The sequence below is a fragment of the Pterocles gutturalis genome, unplaced genomic scaffold (assembly GCF_000699245.1).
Source record: "Pterocles gutturalis isolate BGI_N339 unplaced genomic scaffold, ASM69924v1 scaffold48095, whole genome shotgun sequence".
NCBI classification, from domain to species: domain Eukaryota; kingdom Metazoa; phylum Chordata; class Aves; order Pterocliformes; family Pteroclidae; genus Pterocles; species Pterocles gutturalis.
Window position 1 is genome coordinate 46,911 of NW_010140070.1, and position 17,592 is coordinate 64,502.

A 17,592-nucleotide genomic window follows, 5' to 3' on the forward strand; every position below is an offset into this window, starting at 1 on the left:
AGTCAGCTGACATCAAGGGCCTGACATTAAAAGGATATAATTTGGAGGAAGGAAGTTCCAGCTTAAGACCTGATTGGCTAGTGCAAGATAACGCTGAAACACTGAAGACATCTGCGCATTGAGGTTTTCACGTCTGCTGAATTCCTGAAGTACCTCTACTGTGAGCATGAAGATCTGCCGCAGATCGTCCTCCTACAGTCAGGACGAACACAATATATTAATAGAGTCTCTCAGTCATTAATTAAAATGTTGACTAAAAAGGAATACTTTTCTAAAGAGAAAAGAATTTTCTTTTTTCTCCCTATTTTTCATTAAAATACAGAAAATATTCTGAAGCTGTCAAGCAGAACCCCTCCCCTCTTTTCCCAAAATTAAGATTGTTTTTGTGAACAATAAGAAAAAAATCTTCTCATAAATTCTAGTTATTAAAAGAAAAACTTAACAATATATTTTTAACAACTGGTGGAAGAGAGGGTTGGTCTTTGGCATGAAAAAAAGTTGGTAAGTTGTTCCACGACAGTCAGTTTAAAGCAATGCCTTCACAAAAACATTTCTGCCTGGCCAAACAATACATCTGAGACAACCAGACTACACCATCTGCAATAATATTTTTAAATACATAGCTCTCCTTGGCTTTAAACCAAAGCTATATTTAAGACTATCATTGTTCCACAGAGTATCCGTTTTGTTTGCAATTCGTAGCCAAGGAATTATAAAGAGTCCAACCATATAAAGATCTGTAGCTCTACATTCATAAAATGGGCAAAAAGGATTGCACCTTTTTGATACAAGTTTTTAAAAAATATATTATCAACTTTCCTGAAGTAGCCAGTATCTGCATTTAAAATATAATACTTGTTCTATTAAATGCTGTTAGGCATGCACTGTACCTGAATGCACCTGGCACTAGAAAGTACTTCTGCTTCTCAATGTTTAAATTTTAGAAAGACAGGTAGCATACATTGATACAGACTAGTTTACCTGAAATATACGTTTACAGTTACCATGGAACTCCATGCTTAGTCCAATGTTGCTGGTTTTACTTGAACTCGAGAACTCGCTCAACAACGCCGTTAAAATGGAACAGGCCAAAGTTTGCTATAAAAAAAATAAGGGGGAATAATGTAACTAAAAGTTATCCAATAACGTAATACCACCTACATCGTCCTTGAATTTTTTTATTAGCATTTTTCTACAACTAGTACTTCAGTTTCTCCTAACACAAACTAGAGCAAGTCAAACTTTCAGGAGTATAGATCGTTGGGTGAATGAACCATCTCTGGAATCATCAAGGCTCCATCCTTACAAAAGACATGCAAGTATTTGAGCAATATAAAAGCTAACGCCTGTGCAATCATCACTACAAATGGAAACAAACTTATTGCAATCCATTTCCCAGCCTTGCTGTTTACCTTCTCTCCCTGCGCACAGGGCTTTACAGGTATTAGTTTCAGGGAAGATTCAGTTTCCACTTATTTCTATCGATCTAACAGTTCAGGTCACTCTGAAGTTTGTTTTGGCCCTTCTTTGCATTTGCTACACTTACCATGTTGGTATTTGATAATAATTAAATCTGTACCACCAAAAGTGATAAAAGCTAGTCAAAAACAACACCTACAATACATTGCCTACTACACTTTTTCCTCTCCTCCCACAAAAAAAAAAAAAAAAAAAAAGGAGAGGAGTATGTAGAAAGCTCTGATGCTTGAAAGTTTTTGGATACTTCCCTACTTCCCTCCAAAGCACAACATCCACAAGCCTTAGAAATAACCTTTAAAACTACTCTATTAGAATAATGTCTCTGAAGCAATATAAAAATTGGTGAGAAAAAGGCACGTTAATTTTAGAGACACAGATCCATGAAGACTGAAGGTTTAAGTATATTTTCATTCTCAAAATGTAAGATAAGGTCAATCAAATGCTTATCTTAAAACACAACTTAAAAGTCAACTTTCCTTTATGAAACACACTGCTCCAGCCTTTGTCTCTGTTGCTGTTTTTTGAAATAAAAAAAAGCTTTTTCCTGATGCCAAAGTCCAGTAGCCATCATCACCAGTTTTAATATAAGTTTTTAACTGACCATTACACACAAAAGGCAGTAAATACTGTTCAGCAGAGATGCAAGTGTACTTCAGAAGTGTGCCATGCACTACTGTACTGAGCACAATAGAAATTGTATACCAATTATATGAAAACACTTTTTGTTAAAGAGGTGTTCTTAACAAAAAACTTCAAAATTACTGGCTATCCTCCCAGACTGTTTGGAGCCAAGGTGCCAGGGATGGACAGAGGGATAGGAATTGTTAAAGGGTCATGCATGCCAGCAAGTGTCCAGGGGTTAAACAGAAATATGCACACTACCTCTGAACACCCGAAAGATTAAAGTGGAGATGATACTATTTATGCAAGCTCATACAACAGCTGAGACCAGTGCCATCCACCCACCAACTGCAACATCTTTGTTCAGAAATGCCTCTGAAGTCAGTACCTTGACCCCCCAGACAACTAGTTATCTTAGCCAGTATACACTAAATTAACATTCTTACTTGCTAAATAAGTCACAGACAGATCAAACATAGTGGCTTCCTGATAATATATGAATTTTCTCTTCTACTGTATAATAAGGCTGTACAGTGGACCAGCATATTGTCGATCAGTTGCTATATCCAAGCTTTCCCATTTTAAATAAATAACTATTTTAAGTGGACTATTTCTCATCTACAGTCACAACCATCATACATCAGGTATGATAAAAGCAACATTTAGCCAGTGAAAAACAGCATCACACTTTAAACTACTCCAGCCAAAGTACAATTCTGCCAGTTTTACAGTAGACTTAGAAATATTTCTAATTAGCTCAAACTTCTCAGCATTTTATTTCCAAATTTCTGTGTAAGCTATTTACACAATAAATATTTTTATTTAGAGGAAATCCAGATTTGATCCAATACAAAAAAAATTAGTGTAGGCTAACACTGAGTTTTAAATCTGACATTAAAAAGTTCCATATGAAAAGAATTAATCTGGGTGAAAAAAAACCCCAGAAACTAAAAAAAAAACCCCAAAGTTTGGCTCTAGAACAATGCTTCAGATAAGAATACATGTTCTTAAAGGAATAACGCAAAGTTGCCAGAGAATCCAGTTTCATTACATGCCAGGAGACACAGAAGCCTCACAAGGTTCTCTAAATACTTTAAAATGCAGGTTTTTACTGATGCTTGATTTACTGACACACTGACACTTTTCAGATCAGAGAAGCCATGATGTAAGGACATCATTAGTTGCAATTACAAATCTGTACAGTTTGATGCTCTGTAACACACCAGGATTACCATGTACTATTAATGACTACACTAGCACAACAGCCTGGCTAAAGCTAAACTGCTGCTGCTGTATCATGCAAAGATCTTCACATCAAGCCACCATTCAGGCCACCACACTGCCCTGCTTGTTCTGAAGACTACCCATCACTTGCAGGAAAATAATAAGTTCAAATGACAGGTAAGGAGCAACAGGAAAAAAAAAAGTCTCTTCCTTCTGTGATTACAAATAGTTAATAGTAGCGGAAATAATACATATTTTCTCCTTCCATTTTCTCCAGGTTGTTTTATACAGTATAACCATACTACTACTAACAATAATAATTATTATTATTACTATTAAGCCTTTCTGTTTGGATAGTAATGTGCTATTTCATGACAAAAGTGTGTCCCAGATTTATTTGTGTGTTTTTCTCCTGATTTCAAGGAGAAATTTAAAAGGAAGGTCAAATTTTATGACTGACGGTAAAGAAATTTCTTCAAAGATGTAAAGAGCAATGGATGCAGCTAGGCTGACTGAATCTGCCTAGAGCCTGATAAAACAGCTTGAACAGTGACCTGCCCCCCGATTTCAGTAAGAGCTATTTCAGGTAGTTCTGACATCAAGCATGCTCTGAGCATGACAGGAAAAGTGTGACGGTACTAGAGATTCAAGCGCTTCCCTTCAGCAGTGTAGCTCACGGCAAATACCAGGGCACACTGCATCCCTCCGCTCTCCTCCCTCTCACTGAATTCCCAGCATCCCACCAACTCCTTCACCTTGGTATTTCAGTACCAGGGGTGCAAATCCTGCCCCATCCCCACACCATCCCAAGGGTGCTGTGTGCATTGCAGGCACCTCCACGTCCTCCTGTCGCCACCTGCATCTGCACTTACCCCTTGCATCCATGAAGAATTATAGGGGCTCCCATATATCCAGGTCACCACAGCAGAAGACCCAAGATAAGATACTGGCCAGTAATTTAACATTTACTGGAACAGGCTGAGAAGAGATTGCTTGAGATCGGTTTCCTAGAAGGTAGGTGCCAACCCCCAGGAGTTCAGATTCCAGACAAGAACAGAGGAACAGATCAAGGCCTGTAACCTCTCCTTGCAATATCAAGTATTTGCCTAGAGCTGCATACAAAACCACTGCTGCTTCCCAAAACTCCCAGAAGACTACAGGAATTTATGAAGATTGTTGTGCACAGCAGTGAGATCGCCATTTTCATATGAATAGTAACCAACTCATTAGCTTAAAAGAACATGTGTCCTGCCACCTATTAAACTCTTCTGAACACACAGTAATACTTCAGGAACTCTGGAACAAAGCTTAAGTAAACTTTACTAAAAGCAAAACTTTGCTTTATGAAAAGTAATTTTACTGAAGGTTAACTACTGATACTTTGAAATACATTTTTTTAAATTTACATGTATGTTTGGTATGAAGATACTAAGCACCTCAACACAAATACAGGCTGTTAGAAAAAAGATTTTTAAAAAATCTGAAAAATAGCATCATTTCAGTTAAACCAAGACAGCTGCGCTCTGTGAAATAAAATTACTTCCTCTTACACATAATAAAATTGAATGCACTTAATACATGTAAAGTTCCAGGGTGGAGGAGGTTTTTTTGTTGTTTTTTAGCAAGTTTTTTTAAGGTTTCTGCCATGCCACAGAAGAGATTAACAATCTGATTTAGTAATACCATACAGTAATAAGTAGAAAATGCACATGACTCTGGGCATCATATTAAAAGTCAGATCTGAATGTCTATTGCGCAGCAATGCCATTAACTTCATACCAGTAAGAGTACACCTCTGAACCTAGTTTGACTCACTCGCTAGCAATTTCACTAGTTCTGCCACAAGTACATACCCAAACAATAACTCCATCTAACAAAATAAAATACTTCTCTTGTTGAGAGCAGACTGCCTCTGAGAATAGCTTGGCACTCACCCCAGTTAGCTTTATTACCAGGAATAAACTTTATGAAAGATCGCTATACATAAAATAGACTCTCAGCTGCTCAAACAGAAGATCAATGGGACTTGTGATAAGAGATTAACTTGGCAATCAGACACCCCGTAGTAACATCATTTTAGTGGTTTTCTTTTTAAATTAATAAAACACAGACAGTACAGAAAGATTATGCACCATTTTATCAGTAAACAACATTTATAAATCATTCATAAAACTCAGATGCAGAAGGTAAACACAACTTATTCCTCCAAATGGAATGTCCCCTATAACAAAAGCTAAAGCCATAATGTTTGAAGGGATTTCACACTTGTGACTGGACTGCCCATGGAATAAGTGAACTGCTTCATTTGAGGGTAGTTAGGTTACAAAGCATCTGAAAGGAAGAAGAGTTCAAATACAGCTTAGGAAAAAATGGACATGTGGCACACCAACTCTGAGGCAGAAAAGCAGACGAACTACAACACCAAAAATGTTTCCTCTGTTCTGAAATTCAGAGCAGAGATACAGCTAGGTGGTCAGAGGTTTGATTAAATCATTTTACCACAAAACCTAAACTATCAAGCAACCCCCTCCCACCTTCTACAAGTGTCATCTATAGCTACAGAAAAATTAGTAAGTATATTTGAAAGAATAAAGGTCTCACCTGAACAGAGCAAATCATAACATCTACCCTGTTATTTTAGATCACTACCAGCCTGAATACACATTTAGAGGACTTTTTGTCTCCATCTGTATAATGCAAACTCTGTTACTGAAACAAAAGGAAAGCTATGAGAAGCATTTAATAATCTCCCTAAACCAGCTAATTTTAACTTGCATAAGAGCAGGAAGAATCGAAGAGTAAATCTATTAGAGCTAGAATTTGCTATGCTGCTCCTAGGTGATAAAATTCTGTAGTGAGAATGTATCAAAAGCAATTTTACCAAATAAATTCTTTAAAGCAAGGCTTCCTTTATAAAGGCAGTAATATACTTCTTCCCCAACTTCCTTGAAAAAGCACAGCTGTATTTGGTAACATTTTCAGAGTACCTTAAATCCCCAGAATGTAAGCTGCAACTCCAAATGGAAAGGTTAACAGAACGGTCACAGGACCAAAAACAAATATCACTATGTACACAGAGTAACTGGGGCCACTCCAGATTTTCAACTTGTGAGTATTGCTATGGGGGAGGGAGGGGGAACCCAGTAGCTGAAGTAGTAGTTCCCAAACAAAGAAAATCAGAATATATTCTGAAGAAATATAAGCAAGCATGGGGAAGAACCCACAGAAATTTATCTGTTTGTTCTTTCCCAAATGAGCCAACTGGTGGAAAAAAGCTGTAGAGCAGGGGCAGGATGATAGGAATAGGACCCACAGCTGCAGTTTTGTGCTGTCAGCAGTAAGGGACTGGCTGGGCAGTGCACCCCTTTCCTCCCCGTCCCTCTCTGCCACCATGCAAAGACAGACAAGCAGCACCAGGTTAACACACCACAGCAGCACAACAGGCAAGACCCTGCTTCCCTTCCTTGTGGGGAACCAGGCAAACTAAGCAAGGGAAACCCCCAAGGTTGATCTGAGAAAGAGAAAACCAGTTCCACTGCAAATCACTGGGGGACACAGGAAGATGATCTTGTGGCATGTGAAGCATGCAGGCTTTGGCCAAAGAGAGAAAGGAAGTAGCAGCCTCTACTAATAATGGAAGAGTCTGCTGGAGCTTAGGGTGCAAAAACTGCTTTTCTTTGTTTCTCTGGGGACAGGCGAAGTTGTGAAGTAGAAATCAGGAGGAGAAAAAATAAGCAATCTCATCAAAAAAGTGAAGGTCTGAAAACCATCCATCTAGACGTAACATAGCCTACTCCAGGTTCTTGTCTGAAAGGCACCAGCTGAATCTTCACTCCTACAGTAGCTGCATAAATAAACCCAAGACTTTCAATTAAACTCAAAATAACAGATAATAAGACCAGCCGTGCAGCTTGCCCTCAGTATCACCCAGCTTTACATCATCCTGGCAAGTGCCCTTTGGCGGGCAGGTGCCCCCTCTCCTCCCACTTTTCCCAGTACTTGTTCCTGGTCCTTTGTGCCCGCCTCTGCCTGCCATACTGCCAGATATGTCAAATGAGCTGCGTTACATGGCCATGCCCCACAGCAGATCTGCTTAAAGGGAAACAAACAAAAGTTAGGAGGGAGAAGGCTGGTTGTTTTTAAGTAGGCTCCCACGCAGATCCAGTTTATTACTGAAGGTATATATTCAGAAGGGCAGCATGTCTGAGAGGAAGAGGAACTCAAGCCCAAGCAGCCAGGGTCAACAAACTTCTTAAAAAGGCTTTTCCCCTCAAGCCTGTTCATTTGTGTGTCACCCCAGTAATAAAAGAAATGCAGGTGTACACACGGAAAGGCACTATTTCTTCCTTCCCCGTGAGTCTCTGAGGTCTATGGGTGAGTGCTTCCATACCTGCACATCTCATGAGATGGCAGAATCGAGGAAAGAGAGCCCTGGGTGCCATACATAGAAGAGGGGGCACACTTCTCTCCTCTGGATCATATCTCCTCACTTCCCAGCCCGGTCTTTGAAACTGTAGCTCTATTGTAAATTATAATACTGGGAGCTATCAATTTCCAAAATTAAAGTTAGTAAGCAACTAAGCTAAAGTCTTGCTGAACTGCATCTCCAGTAAAGTAGGCTCTCTGTCAAAAGAAAAATCGGAAAACTTTAAAAAGACACCCTGGTTAATACAACTACTAGAAATCCTGATGTTTTAAAGTTCTCTTACATTTCTATTACAGAGTTTTAACCTCATATTTGGAGTAGTTTCTGGATCCCTAAAATTCCCAAACCAATCTTCAACACAGTAACTTAGGCCTTTATAGAGCACTTGTCAGCATGAAGGAAACAGCTTAAATATCCTGGTTTACCATCTGGTTTTTATACTCAACATGTCTCAAGGGCAGTAAGGTTCTTAGGACAAGGTAGTAATTTTATCAGACCAGAAGATACAGCTGAGGGTAGAGGGGGGGGAAAAAAATAATATACACGTTTTTGTCAAAATGTAAAAGTCATGAGAGCCTCTCCAACTCCTACCCTACCACATGAGACAGCAACAGCTAGACAGGGATCCAGAAGTAGAATTCCTCTTAAAGAACAGAACCACCATAAATGCTAAATAAATGTAACTAGTTATCTATGCAGCCATTATTATTGACAGATTAATTTCAATTAAGATGAATGCCTAGAGTTCTGCTTATTAAAATTCCCTACTGTTCACATGAAATACATCCACAGCACATTCCTCAGCAGTTTTAGGTAACCTGAAGCATTTGAATCTCCTCTCTAGCCCAGCCATGACCACTTGGAAACTGACCAACAGATTTATAGATTTTAAGAGAGACAGAACTGTTAGGATCCCTGACCTCTTCCAGTAATTGTTGACAAGTTTTCTTGCATATACAGAAAAATTTAGACTTCAGGTGTTGAACTTTATATTAGAATACATTCTACTGTATGCATTGTAGATCTTAAAAAACACAACTTCTGTTGCTTCCCAGTCCTGTGTCAGGTCTACAGCAGCTGGATCCCTCTGCATCTTCCCACCCATATTCTGGAAGAAATTGAGGTGTGACCCCTGTCATAGTCTAGTTTTAAATGAACTCCATCTGATTGTGTTCACATGCAGACCAGTTCCTCCTCCTGGGAATCAGTCATCTTAGCTGCCAGGATTCCTGTCCTTTTGGCAGGGATTAAGGACAAACAAAATCCTTCAGCTATGCAAAAGTAGAATATTCTAACACAGAAAGGAAAGGACAAGAAAGTGAAGGCATTTACAGTTGAGAAGAACCTGGCCCACACATTTCTCCAAAATCTTGAAAACAGTGATAGAAAACATGTTTTTAGCGTTTTAAGATTGGCCCATGATACTGTGTCTACTGCCAGAAGCTCTGTCCCCCACAGATGAAGATTTTGAAAAGAGATCCTGAAAGTGCTCTTGGAGGGAGATTACAGACTCTCCTTCATGAGCAGGAGGACGGCTTGTATTTATGAGCCAGGAAAAACAAAACCAGGAACTCCAAAGCCAATCCTTGTCCTCCCAGAGGACTACTACCTAAACTCATTCAGAAATTAACGGGCAGCCAGACCCTCTACAGTTTGCTTTCCCTTCTCAGACAGGGGTTTCTGCCACGAGATTGATAAAGGTCCATACAGCAGAGAAGCAGCAGCAGGAGCCAACACCCCAGGTTCAAGCTCTGGCTCTAACCACGCATACTTCCCATCCCTGTATATTACCATTCCTTAGCGCCCTGTTATTTCCTGAACATGTACGCTGTGTTCCACTATTAAGAGATTACTCAGTAATTTTCATCTCCTGCTCACTTTCTTCCCCTCATCACTATTCCTCTCCTTCTCTTCCTTCCAATCTCCTTTTCATTTCTTCATTCTCAATAGTTCATCCATCCATCTTACTGCCATGTCAGTTTGTCACAACACTACTCAACATACCTTCAAGTTCCATCCTCAAAATACATCAATTTCTAAAGATATTTTTAACTAATACCCAAGAAGTTAAGGTATCAAGCATATCAAATCCTGCAAAAGGACGCATGCAAAAGACACATTACCACCTACAGTCGCTGCTGTCCTTATTACACCAACCTGCAGGACTTGACCCTGACAAGATGTTACTGAAAAGTCCCAAAGATTTCATGGAACAGGAGCGCCTAACAAACACAAAACTACTACAGACTTCTGACAGGAACTGGGTGGAGGGTTGCAGGGAGTGGAAAAGTTAAGTATCTACTTTATTCTTGTAAGACAAAGAAGGGTCAGGAAGCTTCAGAGCCAGCAGAGAGCAGAAAGCAAGCGGGAAGCACACAAGAGACCACTTCGCTTTTTTAAAAAGAACTCTCTCTCAATTACAAACTGCTGTAGAAAGCCATTATCAACAGCTAAGAACCACGTTTGAGAGCTTTAAACATTTTTAAATATGAAATGACCTGCCACTGACTCCATGTGTTATTTTTCAGCTGCTGGAGTGAACCTCAGGTAGGAGGACACAAATGGGTGTGCAGGAGGTCAGAGGAAACATGGAGCAGAAGTCTGGGAAGGATACAGAAAGTGACCAAGAGACTTGACAGAGAATTACAAGTCACAAAGGTACGACAGATTTCTGAAACTTGAGTGTACAAGGCTGGAGGCAAGAGTGCACATCACATCACAGACTACAGAGACATTAGTAAAAAACCCCTCCCATATTTTAAAAGATAAGTAGCTAATTCATTGTATTAATTATTTCATACAACCTTTCAAAGTTATTACATATTTATACAAGAGGCATGCCCTGAACCCACTCAGAGCTCAGTTGTGGCAGGTACTGTGCTAACACACAATTTTATTACTGTTTATTACTGTGCATGTCAATTCCTGGATCACATGAAACTGTGCCAGTACCAGAGTTTCTCTTGCAGCAAAGTCTCAGAAGATTACAAGAACATTTTTATGAATGAGAACTATTTTATAATATAAAATCTCATACGTACATGGGAGCACGTGTTTATAGCCAGCCTGCCAAAGACTAACAAAGATATACTGCACCTTACAGAAAAGATGTTCCAGCAGCAGCACGTCATATTTTGCTAGTACATTGTATAAGCATACTAGAATAGAAAACATCTTTATATACTAAAGACAATTTAAATACCTTTCTAAAAACCTGAGCACAAATACTTTGGAAAAACTATGTAGAAATTAATACTTGTGAACAAGGGTAAAGGGAAATGAAAAGCTGAGCCAAACTTGGTCTCTATATGGTAGCAGCAAACAAAACGTGGTGAAGAGGACAGTGAATATTGTGCCTTCCCCCAGCCAGAGCTTCTCTGCAATGTGGTCTGTTGTGCAGCAAGCCCAGGGTGATACACTTAGAGCTGGCAGTTTTAGCTTGCAGTATGCGGTGTCCACTGCAGCGTGTCTACGCCTTTGTGCATTCACAGAATACAACTGCAGAAGTTGGACTGTGCAAGACTTAGTTTAGAGAGGACTCCTCTGTCAACATCCAGGTTTCCATTTACTCCACTTTTGTATCTTTATGGAAAGATCACACAAACTACATAAGCATACACACCAGCATGCAAAAACACTTGAAAATCTCAGTCGTAACTTCATTTTAATAACAAGGCTATATTCCCTGCAAAAAAAGCATGAACTTAACATTGTTCTCCTAAACAAATACCCATTTCTATCTAAATTATGCACAACCGAAAAGGCTGAAATGTTCTCATTAAGCTATACAGCAGTGACATTAAGGTTTAGAAGTGTAACCAAAATTTCCGCACCCTGGGGGCATATCACTTGTGCTCAGAGGTGACACACTATTTTTAGGACCATGACATGAGCTGCATTGCTTCTAGTACATATTGATCGAATTTTCAGAGTTAAAGATTTGCCACTCACATCTAGTACAACTGCTGCTCTAAATGCTCGGCAGTGTTAGGAGCTGTTCCCTCAAGGATTCTTTAGTTTGGGAAAAGCTTTGATTAAAAGTTTCAGCATGGAATCTACATAATCTTCGATTTGCATTTTGGTAGGAGAAAAATCACCTCTCCTCAATCTCTAGTTACATGCCTCTATTATGACCTATTCTAAACTTATCTCCTGGCATAGCAAACGGAATTTCACTAAATGCATAGATAGATATTGGACACCTTGTTTCCACTTTGAGCTCAGTATGGAAGGTAACACCCCCAGTAGTATGACATTAAATCTAGAGTAAGTTTTGTATTTCCATTCCACGTTTTACTTCCTCACACCCCTTCCTCTCCAGAGAAGAGGAACCTACCCGTCTCCCAGAGAACAGCAGAGGCCTATGCCTCTTGCCGGGCAACCTATTCCAGCAGCTGAGCCGCAGGAGGGTGCAGAACTGCACAGATGGAGGGGAACAGAGTGCGTAGAGAACCTGCCAGCTAATGGAAAATCCATTTCAGATCATGCTATTTTATTAGAGAAACCCAGAGAAACAGACAAAAAAACCCAAACCCAACACATTAGTGATAGATAAAGCAGCTGAGCAAAACCTATTCCTGAAGAAATATGGTGTAACTGTACACCAAAGAACTACACATACTACTACTACTGGTCCCAAAACATTCTTATTCGAAAAATCTCTGACTGGGTAAATGATTGCTCGAATAGCTACCAACTTAATTACTAATTTTTATTTTTAGATACGAGAAGGATACAAGATTTTATAGTCATTAAGTATCTCATTTATGCTGCTGATACAGATTGCTTATAATTTTGAAGAACAAAATAAAATACTTACCACAGTGGGGTTACCGCTGCTGATCAACTGGCTGACTTCATGAAAAATGCTTTTGCAGTCAATTGATTTGTCCAATGATCCCCGTTTCACTATCACTGCTACTGCTAATAGAATCTGCTCCCGAACGTACTTTTGAAGGCTGTAAACAACATTGCAAAAACATGTTTGCAAATAATTTTGAACATCAATGTTCAATAACATTTTAAACTCATTTTGTTTTCAAACAATTCGTGTGAATTTGTAGGGGAAAGCTGACAACTCTACAGAAGTCAACTAGATGTTAAGAATGTAAGAAAATTACTGTTGAAATGGTCTTCCACTGCTACCCTTGGAAATAAAAGAGTAACCCGGACTTTACGCAGAATCCTACATGTTCAGGGGTGTTCTTTCCATACTTACTTAGGCCTTTGTAAGACATAGGTTAGAAGGAATGTTCGCAATGACTCAATGCTAGTTTTTTCCAAAAGAATCCATTCTCTTACAACTGCTTCCATTATTGCCGTAGCAGCTTGAAAAAGGACATAGTCCACTTTACTAGTTTCTGTGGGGAAAAACAAAGGCAATCTGAGTATCAGAAGATATACATGTATTCAGCTTGTATGTATTTCCAACAACAACAAAAAAATTACTGGAATTTACTATTAGTTAATTTATTATTAAATGGAATTTTGTTGCTATGAAATCAGACAAAGAATTTACACCTCAAAATGGAGGGTAAACCAGTAACCCAATTATCAAATTGTCCAATATTATCTGAGCCAGAGATTCAGGGGAAGAAAAGTCGGCTGCAGGAGGAGACTGGCCAAAAATCAAGAATAAGAATGCTAGCACAACTGTGGAACAACATACAATAAAAATGACAGATTTAATCCCAATACATTAAGATACGATTACATTTTCAGGCATGCCAGAAGAGTCTTCTATCATTCATGTGCTTGCCTTTGGAACCAACAGCGCATAACATTACATGTATTTTATGGATGGTAATGAGAAGCAAGTCCATTTACACATAAAGATAACATTTGTATTTAATTATTACAACAAAAGTTTTACAGACTGGTGTATTTAAGACTTTCCACATTATGTTCAAGCTTCTGTACTTGTCTTGAGGTAAACAAAATACAACTTTCTAACAAAGTGCAGGAATCACTAGCCCTTATTATCAGAATATCTGATTGCTTTGCACACAGATGGACTAAAGAAACTAGAAAAAGATGTTATGGAAAAAGGTGACAGTTTGTGTGACTACAAAACATAATTTATGGAAAAACCCTGGAATTTGTATTTAATTTATATGACTATAGAAAGCTACAGAGAATTTTGTTGTTGTTCCTTTGCTTTTAAAAACTTTAACTTAGAAGTAGCAGGTAGTATCTCAGTAGTCAGTTTCAAAACATTCTGAGGAATGTAGGAAGTAAAGCATTCCGAAAAGGTGTAGCCACAGGGTGGCAAAAGCATAAAATATGAAATGGTGAAACAGAATTCCTGAACAAGAAGTGGAGTTTGAGCTATGGTGGGTGACCTGCCAGGAGTAAAAAAACGGTTTATTTGAGAAAGCCTCAGTCAGGGGATGACAGGTTTTAAATAACTGCAAAACAAACATTCTTCCCCTGATTATATACACACAAGTTCAAAATATATATTTCCTTTACATGAACATTCCATATTCAAGACTGCAGCCAATTTGCTAGAATGTTTTTAAGTAATTTAACCAGGCTTCAAATCTAAACTCTATACAGGTAAATATACTTAAATCAAAATAAATCACCTTTAAATCTACTTAGCTTAATTTGGAAAACTAAGTAACCACTTAGTTAAAAGATTAAAGTGTATGTCTAACTCACACATAAAAATGAGACAGTTTATTGCTGCATGAGTATTTTAATTCTGGCATTTTCTGCCTTCTGGGTCTTTGGCTTTTCAAACTATACAAAGCTCACACAAAAAGAGAATGCTATAAAAAAAAGAGGATGGAATTTGTCCTTTGCGTCAAGTACTGCAGACGCACAACTGCAATCATTAACAGCACAGACGTCAAACACTCAGTGTAAGCTTATAACTAGTCAGGGCACCATTATCCTCTACATTAAGTTACTAAAGAAAGACAGGACAAGTTTTGCCGGTACATTTAAGAGCTATAGGCTTACAGCAGAAGAACGCAGAGCCTCATGCTTCCTGGGTTCACCTCCAGGCTTCTAAAGACAAAATACGGTAGTGGCTGTTCCCCTTTTCCTTATGCTCATCATCTCCCTGTATCGCTCATACGCTCTTCTTTCCATGAACGCTGTCAACATCCTTGTTATCTCTCTCTACCTCCATTCCAGCTCCTGTTCTGACTGGGTTTTTTTTCCTGTTTCTTTTTAAACTGATCTGTTCTGATCCTCTGGTTCCTACCTATCCTTACCTGCACATATCCCTTCAGTATACTTTTAACTCTTTTGTTCATCATGAACATCTAGTTTCCCTTCCTCATTTCATGATCCCCACCTCTCCTTTCTCACCTCCCAAGTGTTAGCCAGCTGTTCCTTCTGTCCAGACTGTACTAACACTTACTCACGAAGCACAAAGTTTTGAGAAAAGCCTCTCATTTCCAGCTCTTAGCATCACAACTACATACTAGAGAAGCTGTTGCCAGGAGAAACCTGCCCCATGTGGAAACATGCTGGTTTCTCAACGGTGCAAACACATGAGCAGTTTAAGGATGTAATATTTCTATACATTCAAAAGGTGCTGAAAATGGGATCACATTCTTTCCAACCAGAGACATTTCAGAAGAAAAAAAAAAAGAAAAATGTCTACAGTGATACATCATTAATAACGCTAAATTGTATTCCCCTCTTTGAGAACAAGATGCAGTGATGTATCCCTTAGCACAGATAGTACCACTAGGTATTTGTTTCATAAATTTCCATTATTTACTTCTGAGTAGTGACAAATACATCCTTTATGAGAGACCAAAGTGTTCTGAAAAGTTACTTAAGTATGCTTTTGCCCAATTAAAATCCTCTAAAAATTGATGTGAAAATAAAAAGCATAAATTTTGCAGACCCACAAAGCAAAAAGTGTGGTTGCAGTCTTCAGGACCAGATGAAATACTACTAATAAACTAAAACCAGATGAAACTTATTTGTAGAAAAAGTTTGGTTAGGGAGTGGGCATAGGAAAGGAACCACAATCTCCTCTATATATCACAGTATAATTTAACAACACAGTAGTAGGCCTGCAATATTGACACCACAATATTCATTAATTGTGCAGCTCTAATCCAGTAAATTTAGAAATAACTTTAAAAAATTACTGTGGAATGAGTTGGGTACTAAAATAATAATACTTTAAACATAAATCTAGTATTTCTCTGTTCATTCTGGCAAATTCTCTGAAATAAAAGTTGCTTTTTGTATTTTTGGCATGTGTTCTTTTCCACAAATTTCCAGGTTTTCCTCATCAGGTTGCAGAGTTGGCTTTCACTGAAACTTCCCCCTTGCCTCCCCCCAACACTCACATCTGGTCAGTACAGTGGTGCTGAGCAGAAATCTTACATGCTTACTTCTCCTGCAATTTTCAGATTATTTAGTTGCCAAACTCTAATAAGTCTCTATAGCGCCTGTAAAAACAGATTTGTTTTTAAAGACTTGCAACACAACCATATTTACAGCATTTCCATTAAAATTGAAGAAATTCTGATAAAAGGTGATACTTACCTATCTCTTTCCTTTTTCCACAGGTATAATGCTACAAAACTTTGAATCAATACTTTTCTAGCTGATACTTTTTTTTTTTTTTAAACACAACACTGGGCTGTTAATAGAAACTTACTAAGACATTCAACCTGAAATAAATTCTCAACACTGAAAAGTTCAGCACCAGTGCAAAATCCGCCTAAAGCATAAAAAATTGCATTGTTAGTTGATTTAATGGGAAGCATCAAGCCAAGCAATCACACTACAGGCAGTTCTACAGGCACCACAGATTACACAGTATTACAATAATCATGTAGCAGAGGGAACCTGAATGTATTAAATAATTACAGGAACTTAGCAACATGATGTTGCACAATGCAGACTTTAAAGCTGCCAGAAACAAAACCAAAGAGGCAGCAATAGGCTTCATACTCCATCAAAAATCACTACCATCAAAAAGTATCAAAACTGATGTTCGTATACCCAGCTGCAGAAGAACAGCACAGTCCCAGTTATGAAAACAGGTACATGTTTAACTTAATTTGCTAAAACTTACCCAAGATGTGTTTGCAAACAGCAAATGGTGATTTTGATTTTCTAAACGATAAGAATATGTGCTCAGCATGCTGGCGTTGTTCATTATTGACCATGGAAGGTGGTGCCTGAAAGAAAAGAGGAAAAGGAAAAAAAAAGTGGTTCAAGTACCAAAACTCCACCCTGACTGTAAATACATACAAGCAATGTCATGAACTTATAAATATTTGCCCTGTCAAACATCAAAACCAAGTATCTCTCAGTAAAACTGTCTGTTCTCAGTCACAGCCTCTTCTTATACACCACCATGTATTTATGTTGCTTACATATAAGTGTGAATATTGAGACATTAGGCAGAGAGCAAAAATTCTAAGTATTGTGTTCCTAACGATGCTTCTGAAGAAAAGGGATAGATCTACATTCAACTCAATCCTTTTTCTACTCAAACCAAAAATATAATTACACACCACGCTGACAATCACAAAAAACAACGTGCTAGTTTCTTCTTTAGTTCTACACTTGTTTTAAAATATTGAATTGTATAATAAATTCAAGGGATTAAAAAATCATGACTACAAGTATGTTCTAAAATAAAGTATTGGCAGTAACATACTACCCTCTAGTGTTTCACATTAAAGTTGACATCTTAAAGACTGCACGAGGGCTTGAATTTGAGACAGAGTTCAGCTCATTTGGGGATGGCTACAGTGGTTCCCCAGCTGCCTGTGCCCACCCCCTTACACACCAGTCCCCTTATGTCATGGACACAGAGCACCTGCTGCTCCCCTACTGCTGAAAGCCAGCTGCAC

At 38.5% G+C, this 17,592-nt stretch overlaps 1 protein-coding gene across 1 annotated transcript in view; it reads right to left on the bottom strand.

Annotated features, from left to right (window-relative positions):
- Positions 1-16,905, bottom strand: part of XPO4 (exportin 4) — a 53,417-nt gene extending 36,512 nt beyond the window's left edge. The window contains exons 1-5 of the mRNA XM_010083520.1: positions 16,806-16,905; positions 12,969-13,110; positions 12,570-12,708; positions 982-1,098; positions 39-192 (exon numbers count right to left, since the gene is read on the bottom strand). Coding sequence (XP_010081822.1) covers positions 39-192; positions 982-1,098; positions 12,570-12,708; positions 12,969-13,110; positions 16,806-16,899 — 646 coding nt within the window. The 5' untranslated portion in view covers positions 16,900-16,905. The remainder of the gene's footprint in view (positions 1-38; positions 193-981; positions 1,099-12,569; positions 12,709-12,968; positions 13,111-16,805) is intronic.
- Between the last annotated feature and the right edge of the window lie 687 nt (positions 16,906-17,592).